Source organism: Nicotiana tabacum, chromosome 9 (genome assembly GCF_000715075.1).
Source record: "Nicotiana tabacum cultivar K326 chromosome 9, ASM71507v2, whole genome shotgun sequence".
NCBI classification, from domain to species: Eukaryota; Viridiplantae; Streptophyta; class Magnoliopsida; order Solanales; family Solanaceae; genus Nicotiana; species Nicotiana tabacum.
The window spans coordinates 23,780,380-23,792,455 of NC_134088.1; the positions used below are offsets into that span (position 1 = coordinate 23,780,380).

The 12,076-nt window shown below is 36.1% G+C and overlaps 2 protein-coding genes across 2 annotated transcripts; one reads left to right on the top strand and one right to left on the bottom strand.

Moving 5' to 3' along the window:
- The first annotated feature begins 3,303 nt into the window (after nucleotides 1-3,303).
- On the top strand, nucleotides 3,304-5,177 carry LOC107830607 (cytochrome P450 89A9-like). Its single transcript, XM_016658227.2, has one exon. The coding sequence runs from the start codon at nucleotides 3,398-3,400 to the stop codon at nucleotides 4,970-4,972; it is 1,575 nt and encodes a 524-aa protein (XP_016513713.1). The 5' UTR covers nucleotides 3,304-3,397; the 3' UTR covers nucleotides 4,973-5,177.
- Nucleotides 5,178-6,023: 846 nt separating this feature from the next.
- On the bottom strand, nucleotides 6,024-11,425 carry LOC107830608 (uncharacterized). Its single transcript, XM_016658228.2, has 5 exons — nucleotides 10,629-11,425; nucleotides 9,245-9,348; nucleotides 8,812-8,988; nucleotides 6,706-8,552; nucleotides 6,024-6,342 (listed from the first exon to the last, which is right to left on the bottom strand). Exons 1-5 carry the CDS (start codon nucleotides 10,787-10,789, stop codon nucleotides 6,193-6,195), a joined length of 2,439 nt encoding a protein of 812 aa, XP_016513714.2. The 5' UTR covers nucleotides 10,790-11,425; the 3' UTR covers nucleotides 6,024-6,192.
- Nucleotides 11,426-12,076: the final 651 nt, after the last annotated feature.

Genomic DNA, 12,076 nt, shown 5'->3' on the forward strand with positions numbered 1-12,076 from the left:
GTGACATAATCAACTAACATTACTGATGGAGCATTCATCTCTATCACAGTAATTAACTAGCTTTAAAATAAACTAAAACTAGGTTAAGCCTTTTTAATGTCATTGGGTTATTATTAACTCAAAAACAGACGAGCATAAGATAGTTGATATTTTGAAGACTTTTCATAGCTAATAAATATAGGAGAGCAAGAGAAAACAAACATGAAATATAAGAAACTTATGTGATGAAATTGGAGATGATTTTCATTCATACAGCAAAAGTTTGTTTTATACACAAAGTAAAAAAAAAAGTAGAGTCTATCACATCCTGGAAATTGACTCCTTATCATCACTCTACATCTCTTTCTTCTTTTCCCCAAATCCAACCAGAAGAACAAGAAACTTCCACCTGGACCCTTCCCTTTTAGCGCGATTGGGTGCTTACTAAGGTTTAATATCGATATACATCTCATCCTCATGGGCCTCAAAACTAAGTATGGTCCTCTCATCAACCTCAGAATTGGATCTCTTCGTCCTTCCATATTCGTTGCTAGCCACTCATTAGCCTACCAAGCATTAGTCCAGCACGGGGTTGTTCTCTGATCGGCCAAAAGATATTTTTAACTAACTCGAATAACAACTCAACCATTTCATAACCAACAAACTAATCCAGATGACTAGGATGATAATCATCTATTTACAATATACTGATATCAATATCTGATGCATATATAATTTTTGTCATGTTCATTACCGTTGGATAACACCGTGCTGAACAAGATCTTTTATGGTTTACACAATTACACATTTGTATAAGTTGTTGATATCAGTATTTGCAGCAAAGAATGTGGTGCCTGTTTGTGGGTATCAATTGATTTACGTAAAAAGTAATTATGGAGCATCTTCATGCTTTTTAATAGTTGTATCATCTTTTTCCCAAACCGGTCTTGAACTTATAGTCAAATCATCCAAAATTCATCTGCTAATGATTTTCATTGTTCGTTGCAATGGTGGAATCTTTCTCTACAATCTGGTGGACACCTATAGTTGTTGATACATTTTTCTTATAAATCCTATTATTGTCGATGGATATTGTTATTAAGTATTATTGCTCAGTGATGTGGCTCTGGCTTTGAGGAAGAGAGCAATGAGGCAACAGGTGTAGAAGATGATACCGAAAGGTTAAGGTAAAACTTATATTACAAACTTTTTGTCTAACCTCATATGATTTTTAGGTAAAACTTTTATTAGAACTTTCAAGTTGCTGTTGTTTTAGAGATGAGCTAACGAGGCTTGAGGAAGAATGCAAAAAGAAAGATGCTATGATCAAGGAACTGCAGGAGTCGATCGGAGAGATCAATATGTTTTTTTTTTTGACATGATCATATGCTTTTTCAATGTCTAATTTGAAAAGAATTCCTGACTTTCCTTGTTTGATTCTGGAATCCACATCTTCATTAGCAATTAAAATAGCATCCATCATTTGTCTCTCTTTAATGAAAATCATATGTTGGACATCTAGCAACTTGCTTATTACTCTTTTAAGTTAATACCTTTGAGATCAACTTGTAGATACTGTCTATAAGGCTAATGAGTCTATAGTCTCTCAAGTCCTTAGCTCCATTTGTTTTTGGGATCAAGGCTATATAGGTTGCATTATAGCTTTCTCTAAAACTCCATGAATGTAAAAGTATTTGAAGGTTTCCATGATGCTTCAAAACATCCCAACATTTGATGAGGAAGCCCATTGTGTAGCAATCTTAGCTAGGGGCTTTGTCCCAGGCACACATCTTAAGACATAACAACACCTCGTGTTCAATAAATTCATCTTGTAAAACTGCATTTTCCTCTTCAGTGATGACATAACAATTGATCAGATTACATGATGGCCTCTTCAAATTCACCTTGTAAAAATGCATTTTTTTGACATGATCATATGTTTTTTCAATGTTTAATTTAACATGTCTTTTATAGGGGAGCCGACATCACTTCACTTTAATTGCGAATACCAGATTACATGCAAGATGACGTGGGGTGATGTCACGCCGAGTTGCCCGTGTAAGGTAGCCAAGCTTATGTGTGGGGAATGTAGAGGCAACAAGAAAGTATATATAAATCCCTATTTACAAGTGCATAGTTCCCTATTTAAAATTCATAATTTTATAGGTCATTCCTTGATACATCTGTCTTTTTATAGGTATGCCTAGAGGCCCTAGACTCCTCAGAGGTGTGGCGTACATGCTCTGTCTTTATGCAAAAAGTTAGTGTTACCTTTTTTCTCCATACTTGTTGTACATAGTGCAGTATTCTTACAAGAAATGAATCATATAGTAATCTTATTATTCATATTGATAATAGCTAATTCAACTTAGTAAGATGTCAGCCATATGTTTACAATACAATATCTTGGATATTGTTGCAAATATTTTATGTATTAATATAAAAATATGAGTAATTTAATTTAAAGTTCTAAAATATTTCTACTATTAAACAAAAAGTTTTCTCTCTCTCATTAATTGTTTTCTAAAATATATATACTAACAAGTTTTTTTGTTTTGGGACGCCATAAAGAGAGTAGACTTCGGAAAAAAAAGTAAAGGCTCAAATGTGCAATGGTACCGTATCATCTTATGATCAGACTCGGTGAAGACCCATGTTTTCACCACTGTGCACATTTATCATCGCAGCACTTTGCTGCACCAGCCGGGAGACGGAATTTTGTGACAAAATTAACTAAGGCTATTGGTGGATAATGTTGATATTGATTGAGTTGAAGTAGAAAACTAATCTAGTTGCTTACATACTTACACTTGTGATGGTGCATTCATCTCAATCACATGATCTGGCTTTAAGATAAAATAAAACTAGGCTAAGCCTTTTTAATGTCATTGGCGTATTATTAAATCAAAAAACAGACGAGCATAAGATAGTTCATATTTTGAAGACTTTTCAGAGCTAATAAATATGGGAGAGAAAGAGAAAACAAACATGAAAGAAAGGAATCTAATCTGATGAAACTGGAGCTGATCTTTCATTCATATAGCAAAAGTTTGTTTTACACACAAAGTACATAATTAGTAGAGTCTATCAAGTCCTGGAAATTAACTCCTTATCTTACGCTTAATTAAGGCTCCACCACATTACACCTACTTTCTGAATTATAGAAACTTAGAGTAAAATAATAAAAAAATGCTATAACAAATATCATAGCATTTTGTGTATGATTTCTTTTTTCCCTTTTTAAATTATTGTTTCTCTGTCTCTCTTCTCCCCTCGCCTCACACATGTGACAAGTGACAACACTACTACTAAAAAAAATTGTCAAACTTGTAGAATAGTAGAGCAATAAGCAGTTGTATATAGTACAATAGAATAGAAGGAAGAGGAGACTTTAGAAAACTTGCACAACTGGAAAACAATGGAATTATGGCTCATGATAATCATCACACTCTGTATCTCTTTCTTCTTAAAATCCATCTTCAATTTATTAATCTTCCTCAAATCCAAGCAGAAAAACAAGAAACTCCCACCTGGACCCTTCCCTTTTAGCGCGATTGTATGGTTTAATGCCGATATACAACTGATCCTCAGGAGCCTCACAACTAAGTATGGTCCTCTCATCAACCTCAGAATTGGATCTCTTCGTCCTTCCATATTCGTCGCTAGCCACTCCTTAGCCTACCAAGCATTAGTCCAGCATGGTGCTGTTTTCTCTGATCGGCCAAAGGATATGCAAACTGTTAATAGTCAACGGATTAACATTAGCTTTTCCCCCTATGGCCCCTTATGGCGTCTCCTTCGACGAAACCTTACCTCTGAAATCGTCCAACCATCTCGCGTCAAGTCCTACTCAAACGCCCGATCTTGGGCGCTCAGTATCCTTATTCAACGGCTCCTTCATGTTCAATCAGACTCTGGAGAAGTTGCGAGGTTAATTGATCATTTTCAGCATTCCATGTTCTGTCTTCTTCTCCTAATGTGCTTCGGGGAAAAGATTGAGGGGGTTCGAGCTAAACAGATTGAAGATACACAACGGAGTTGGCTTCTAAGTAATAGCCGATTCAAGAAACTGATCAAATTCTTTCCGGGAGGACTAGGAAAGATCATTTTAAGGAATCGTTGGGAAGATCTCGTCCAACTGCAACAAGAACAAGAGGGAATCTTTATCCCTCTGATCCAGGCACGAATGAAGGCTAAATCAGCTGAAAAGACTAGTGATGGTTCGAATCAAGAAACAGAAGATGAGGCAAAAGTGGCGCCTGTGGCGTGCTATGTGGATACATTGTTGAATTTGGAATTGCCAGAGGAAAAGAAGAAGCTTAATCTTGGACAGATAATTAGCCTCTGCAGCGAGTTCCTCAACGCTGCCACTGATACCACGTCCACCTCACTGCAATGGATTATGGCCAACTTAGTCAAATACCCTCCTATTCAGGAAAAACTATACCAAGAAATATGTGAGGTAGTTAACACAGGGAACCCGAACGAAGGAAAAACGAACAGAGTGAAAGAGGAAGATGTACAAAAAATGCCTTACTTAAAAGCAGTGATTTTGGAAGGTCTAAGGCGGCATCCACCAGTACACTTGCTGCTGCCACACGCGGTGACAGAGGAAGTGGAACTCAACGGCTATGTCATACCTAAGGATTCAACGATCAATTTCATGGTTGCGGAAATGGGTTTGGATCCAGAAGTGTGGGAGAATCCCTTGGATTTTAAACCAGATAGATTCTTAGATCATGACACAGCAGAAGCATTTGATATAATAGGGAGTAGAGAGATCAAGATGATGCCATTTGGTGCAGGGAGAAGAGTATGTCCAGGCTATGGTTTGGCTATGATCCATTTAGAGTACTTTGTGGCTAATTTGATCTGGCATTTCGAGTGGAAGGCTGTGGATGGAGACGACGTTGATCTATCCGAACTGCAGGAACTCACGGTTGTCATGAAGAATCCGTTGCGTGCTCGCGTCCTTCCCAGAGTAAATCAGTGACATGTGACCTTAATGAAGCAAAAATAGAAGTGTATTGTTCTGGTATGGGAATAATGAATCAGTTCTCCAAATGTGAGGCTTGTTTTGGACTTCACTTAGAGCCCGTTTGGACATAAAACTTTAAGCAACTGGAGATTTGTGTTTGTGAAATTCTGAAGGGGTCCAAATATTACGATGGAAAGGAATGGAATATTTATCTTTCTTATGATTTTCTGCACATTTCTTTCCTTGTTATTCCATCAAATCAATCAAGAGTCAACCCCAAGAAACTACAATAGCTAAATGGATTGCAATGATAGCCTATTTCATTACATTTATACAAGATTAGTCAAGGATCCCGTTCAACTTCCCCTTCCTTTCTGGGGCCCATTCAATATCTGACATACTTTTTTTTTAAGGAATACATCTGTACGTATTCATCTTCTAAAGATATATTTTTCATTACAAAAGTCGTAGTCATTCTATATCTTTTGAAAGAGTAATTCAGATTAGCTTTGGTTTGTTTGAAAAATGTGGTTGGTGGGACACTACACAGGATTGGAACGAGTTGACCAGACCATTCAACATCCGATAACTGTTACTACTAGAGCGATCGAATCTTGATTCATTTCTTGCTCACAGACCCCTTAAGGTTTGCATTCACTCTTTCCATAAAAAAGGAAAGAAATTATTGGGAGTTGAAGAGTAAGAAAATTATCTTCTCCTTGGACCTGACCAAGGAAGTAAATAACTCGAAAGAAAGATCCTTTTGATCTTTACTACTACATAACAATCATTCACTATAAAAGTTATATTATAATCACTATAACAACCAAAAAGATTCTGAACAAATGAGGTTATTATAGAGAAATTTGACTGTAGCTGAATGATTGCAAGATGTTTGACAGCTACCATATAAATCCTTCTTTTCAGAACAAAAAAATCATCAGAATTTGATTAACTTTAAGCTAGCCATCAACTTATTTTTGAGAGTTCCCTCATCGCTTGTAATTGGAAAGCAGAACTGCACTTCTAACGTTATCAACTGTTACATTTCATAATTGAGCAATGATACTTGAAGGGGATTTTGTATTTACATAATAAGATCCGGGTACATACCAAAATTTTGAATCACTCACAATCAAGAGATATGAGAAGCCGAATAGGACTTGATTATTCTGCATTCGAGCGTTTTAAATTACTAAATCTATATATACATATTTAACGTACTCTATGTCTCCTTACATCTCAGAGAGGAGGTTGCTGATTTTCCGAAGCTCCTTGAGAGCTGCCATGGCTGTTACTTGTCCTTTACCAACTAGAACATTTTTCGAAAGGTTTTCTAAGGTCCCAACTTGATCGCGATCTTGCTGAAAAACTGATTCAATCACCTGCACAAAATGATGATTCTTGAATTAATGAACAGACCATATCATAGCGAGTATAGTATATAACTTAAGTTGGTCGATAAGTACACAGAGCAACAGTTATTCCATAAACAGACTGCTGGTATTGCAAAATCACAGAAATAAATAACACAAACAAGTTTCTCAGTAATGCAAATATATCATAACGTTATGTGGATACAGATGTTGTGATGGATCTAAGTAGACGTTTAATCGTAATACGATGGATGGATAGAACCTGTCCCAAGTAAGTTGCAGGTGAGTTCCGAAAATCCATGCAAGTTCTATACTTTTGATATGAACAAAGTTAAAACAATATAGATGAGTTTAGCATGATATTAGTCTTACCTGGATATTCTCAAGCATTGACTGTCCAAGATTTCTCAAACTAACCATTAAATTCTGGTCTACAGATTCTCCCTTGCTAATTCCACTGTTATTAGATGTATCAGCAGCACTGTCTGGATAATTCCCACTATTGCAAGCTTTCGTGGAGTCACAGATACCTTTTTCAGACGTCTCCTCACCACCATTTCGTCCAAATTTCCATAACCACTGAAATTTACCAGATAGAAGTTTCCGCTCCTTAAAGCCTACTGGGCCTTTTCCCCCAGAGTCAGCACTTTCTTCAGATTTTAGCGAGGTCTGCTGAGGGGGAACAGAAATAAGGGGTGAGACTTCTAGATTGGTACAAGATGCCTCACCACTATTTCCATCAGCATCATTTTCATCGGCTGAGAAATTTGATGCAACACTACTTCTTTCAGATCTATTTTCATGATCATTTGCATCACTAATAGGGCTTGGAGGATCTGAGAAAATAGACGAATTCTGTTCACTAGCAGCACTTACAGTGGAGCATGACTGCTCAGATGTGCAAGTAAAATTTCCATCATTACAATCTTGTCCGACAACGTCAACTGGAGCTTCCTGCTCTATATTTTCATCATCAATAAGCTTTTCTACATCTTCATCGGCACCAAGCTGCTGAGCAAGATCTTTCAACAAACTTCTCCTCACTGACTTGGGAGCTTTTCTTCCATTATCAACTGTAGATGGAGGTGGAGCAGACTCAGTTCTGGTAAGACGCAACCTCACTTTCTCAGACCAACCTTTTCTTCGGTTTGGAACTTGTTTCTCCGCACTATTTTGCTTGCGCTCTTCTTCCTTGTGTAAAACTCTCCATTTCTCTTCCCAATAGCTTTCAGGTACTACAGGACCTCGTGGAGTTTTTGGGGAGCTTAAATCAACTGAATGGCTATGACCTCTTACAACCGTTGACTGATTTTTACCATAGATCCCAGTATGATCAATTAATGGGGCTGAATTGTTGGCATCCACCGCCAGCGCCTGCAATGATTTTGCCTTAGCTATCAGTTTTCCTAGATTTATATCTTCTGGAAAATTTAGCAATCTTTGGAGGCAAGTAGTAGTGTTCTCGGTGGCAAGCAATGAAGACCTCAAATGAAGTATCATAGTAACTGCAAAAGCTGATATAAATGCTCCCCTGGATGAATTTAAGACTCCAGAGCTGGACTCGGCATCATTATCACAAGGCTTCTCCAACTTCTTGTTGTCACATGCAAATATTTCATCCCAGATTATCAACAGGTCTTCAAGCGCAAATTCACGCCCAAATAGTACTCGAAACCAGCGAAGCGCAAAATATTGTGGTTCAACCCCTAGTTCAATAAGATGACTGTGGAGAGAAGAATCGACTAGCGAAAGCAAATGGTATAATGATGCTGAAGCTTCAATGATAGGGGGACATCCAGTATGCGAGTTACCATATGGTAAAGGGGAAAAAAATTCCGCCATAGCAACAGCACCACCAGCACCACTCATTAGAGCGTCAAACATACAATATGCATCGTGCTCCATAAACTTCTCTGATAGAAGAATACCAAGCTCACCTTCGGCGCCATATGCATCACTTAATAAAATAACTGCTTGAACCTTCGGATCAAGTTCACTTAAACTAGTAATTTTCACTGGACTCTTATGAGATCCATTGTCATCTTCCACTGATTCCGAGAATTTTTTAAAATCAAATTTATATGTCAAGTCATTTTCATGAAATGAGAACCCATCAAATTTGTCAGCAAAATGATCCTCATAAAGATTCCTAACTTCAGAGAGATGCTCCGTATCAGCTTGAAGAACATAAAGAAGTGGGGCCAACAGTTCATGCATCCCTGCAAACCAAAGCAGAAAGTTTATTCATTAATATAATGAGAAGACAAACAGGACAGATGATTAGCGATTTTGCCACTAGGTTAACATGACAAATTCAAGATCATGGCCTACACTCTGGTTTCTAAGCTTGAAGGACTTTCATCTTGATTCACTAGTTAAGAACTGAACATATATATTATACGAGACGCCACAAACTAGAAAAGGCCAATTATGCTTTAAGCAGTAGCGCATAATAAGTTTGTCAACATTATGATTTACCTTGTCTGTAACCATACTCTGGATGTCTAAGGCACCAAAGTAGTAGAATTCTCCTCAACATGGCTTGGCATCCAGGAGTCTGGAAATAGCTACCATGCTCAGGATATAAACGCGAAAGATCCTGGTCAACCATCTTCTCCAGTTCAGCATTCCTGAAGAAGCGACCCCACATGCTATCTGCATTGCCACACCAATCATCAGCATGTACTCAACGACAAGTTACAGTTTTATTCAAGTACTTTGTAATGCAAGATCAAGCAAAATGGAGATATACTTTTCATATTGCAGGACCCAAATAATTGTTTCCTCAGGATGGTCTAATTAACAAGATTCAAATGTTCGAAGGTGCTCAAGCTTGAACAGTTTTCAACATTGCACTTGCTAAAACTAAGAGACAAGAAAATGACTTGAAAATATGATGCAAATATCCTACCAGGGTTTTGTGACAATGGATTGTCTATGACAGGATCAGGAGAATTACTTCCATCTTTAGGAATATGCGGATCAATAAGAAGATGTCTTCTCAAAGAAGCATACCTACACAAACATAAAACGTGTTACACAAAAACATTATGTATTAAGAACCTCTTTATCATACTGAGAACATAGAAATAAAAAGAAAACTAACACACTGGAATCTAGATCATGAAATTGAAAAGAAACGGTACGATCAAAACCCACAATCTCCCATGTAGAGACTTGGAGAAAGAAAACCCTCAAGACATGACCATTTGATATTCAGTAAACAACCCAATACGCCATTAGAGAAAACCATAACATGTAAATAAAACTCAGAACAATGACTCCGCATAAACTGACAAGAAAACAATGACAAAAAGATGATCACACAAGTCAACTGCTAGCAACATAATATTCTTTACCAGCAAACAAGCAACTACAGAAAACATGTATCATTAACACAAAACCATAACTTGAGAGATGAAGCCACATGGCATGACATCAACAAAATAGGATTCCAATTTTTTTTAGTTACAGAATCCACAAAAGCAACAGCCAGAAATAGGCCACAGCAAAGCTGATGAGTAGCTTATGCAATTTGAACTCTGTGCTATTGCTTGCAGTTTGTAATACATAGGAAACCAGACGAAACTGATTCAGGAAAGTAAAAGGCTTGCAGCAAATTTTCACAGAAACTTATGCAAATTTGTGAACTTTTACCAATTTGTTAACTTTATTAGATTTAAGAAAAACAGCACTTTTTAACATATCATGCAATATATTGTTGACAAATCAAAGATTAAACAGCCGAGTACATCCCAAAAGCATCTGCAACAACATACAAAAACCCAACTTGATATATGAGGTGAACATAGCCTATAACTAAAAATCAACCAAAAAAAAATGCAAAGTTTCTACTTTATTATTACAACAAACAAGAAAATCAACAGAACCAACATATAGCCAAAAGGGTCTACGCCAAAATGCAAATTGCATACCTTCTACAAAAACATTTGCAACAAATTACAAAACCTCACCTTGAGATATGATGCAATCAGAGCCTATAACTTAACATCGATAGAAAATGTAAAATTACCAATATGTAAAGTTACCGGTTTATTTAATTAAATAACCAAGAAAATCAACACAAACAAGCATAACAACCAAAAGGGTCAAAGAAAAAGCAAATTGCATACAGAAACTCAACTTGATATATGATCTAGCTATAACGAAAAATCAACAAACAATGCAAAGTTACCATTATGTAAAGTTTCTACCTTTTTATTACAAGAAACAAGAAAATCAACAGAAACGAGCAAAATAGCCAAAAGGGTAAACGAAAAAAACAAATTTTATACCTTCTACGTGAGTCAGCGGTAACACGGCGAAGATCATCAATGGTTGAAGAAGGAGAAGATGGCAAAATCCCCAAATCAATACGCCACCGGATTCCTCTCAGATCTCCAAAACGACGTGAGGACTCAAATACCACTGCTGACTCAATTGCAATTGTAGCCATTTTTTGACCAAAATTTTAATTTTTAGCTAAGAAATTGAGAAATTATCAAACACCCAGCTGCTAAACCCTCACAAAGAATCAATCAAACCAAAAACCAGAGCACAGAAAGTTGTAAAGTTGAAATCTTTGAAGGCCCCATGTGCTAAATCTCCTCATATAGGCTACTTTTCAACAAGAAATTGAGAAATTAGAGCCAAGATTCAAGAAAGTTATATTAACGGGAAAAAATTATAAAGAAAATAGCTGAATTTAAGGGTCAAAATTTTCTGGGAAATGTAAAGAAATTAACAGAGAATTTTCATTTAGAGGGAGAAAAAAGAGAGAGAATTGAGCTAAATTTATGGGGAGAAAAAAAAGGGGCAAAAGTTTTATAGACAAAAAATGGGTATTTGCTATTGGGTGGTCAGTGGTCTAATCTTGAAGAATTTTCTGATGAATTTCTATGTTTTGATTTACTTTTTTCCTTTTATTTTCAGGCCTTTTTCTTTTTTTGTAGAAAGAGAAAATCTAGGGAGAGAATAAAGGGAGGAAAATAAGAAGTTTGTTTTTGTTTGGTAAATAACAAAAAGGAAATAGAAGAAATAAAAGCTAAATTGTGGAAGGCAAGTGCTTGACATATGCTTTTGTGTGTTTGTTGTAGTAAATAGGAGAGGTGAGTCTTGAGGGGGTCAAGTTTTTTTTTTTGGGGGGGGGGGGGGGTTGGTGTTTGAAGTTGAAGTGTCCACTTCATTTCATGACTCTCACAAATGTTACTGTGCTTAAGGGATCATGTCTCTTGAAAATAAAAAACAATACTAGGTTTCGATTAAAAATTTACTATTGTTAGGCTTTTGCAAAATTTATTTCAATAGAGCGTATATAGTAATTACGCCTTATTTCCAAATTTTCTTGATAAATAAATAAAGCAAAATTACTTCATCACTAAAAGTACGATCATAAAGAGTCTCGAATTCAAATATTGAGAATATAAATCAGAGTTGTTTATCTTTTAGTAAATTTGTCTTATGTAAATTGAGATTAATGAAATTTTTACTTTTTAAATACCAGATGAATAATGAAAATAAAATAAAATTTTGTTTCAGCAAATTTCTTAGTGTTATTTTTAGATAAAAATGACAAGAAGTGACTAGGAGATTATGTGGATATTAACTATCACAATTTATTATCTTTGTATTCTTCTTTGGGAGGGTGAGGAGTGGATGTCAAATTTAGATGAATTACCAAATTAAAAAGCATATTATCTGAGTTTTGTTTGTCATTCTTAATGAGGTGAGTTTAAGTTTTGGA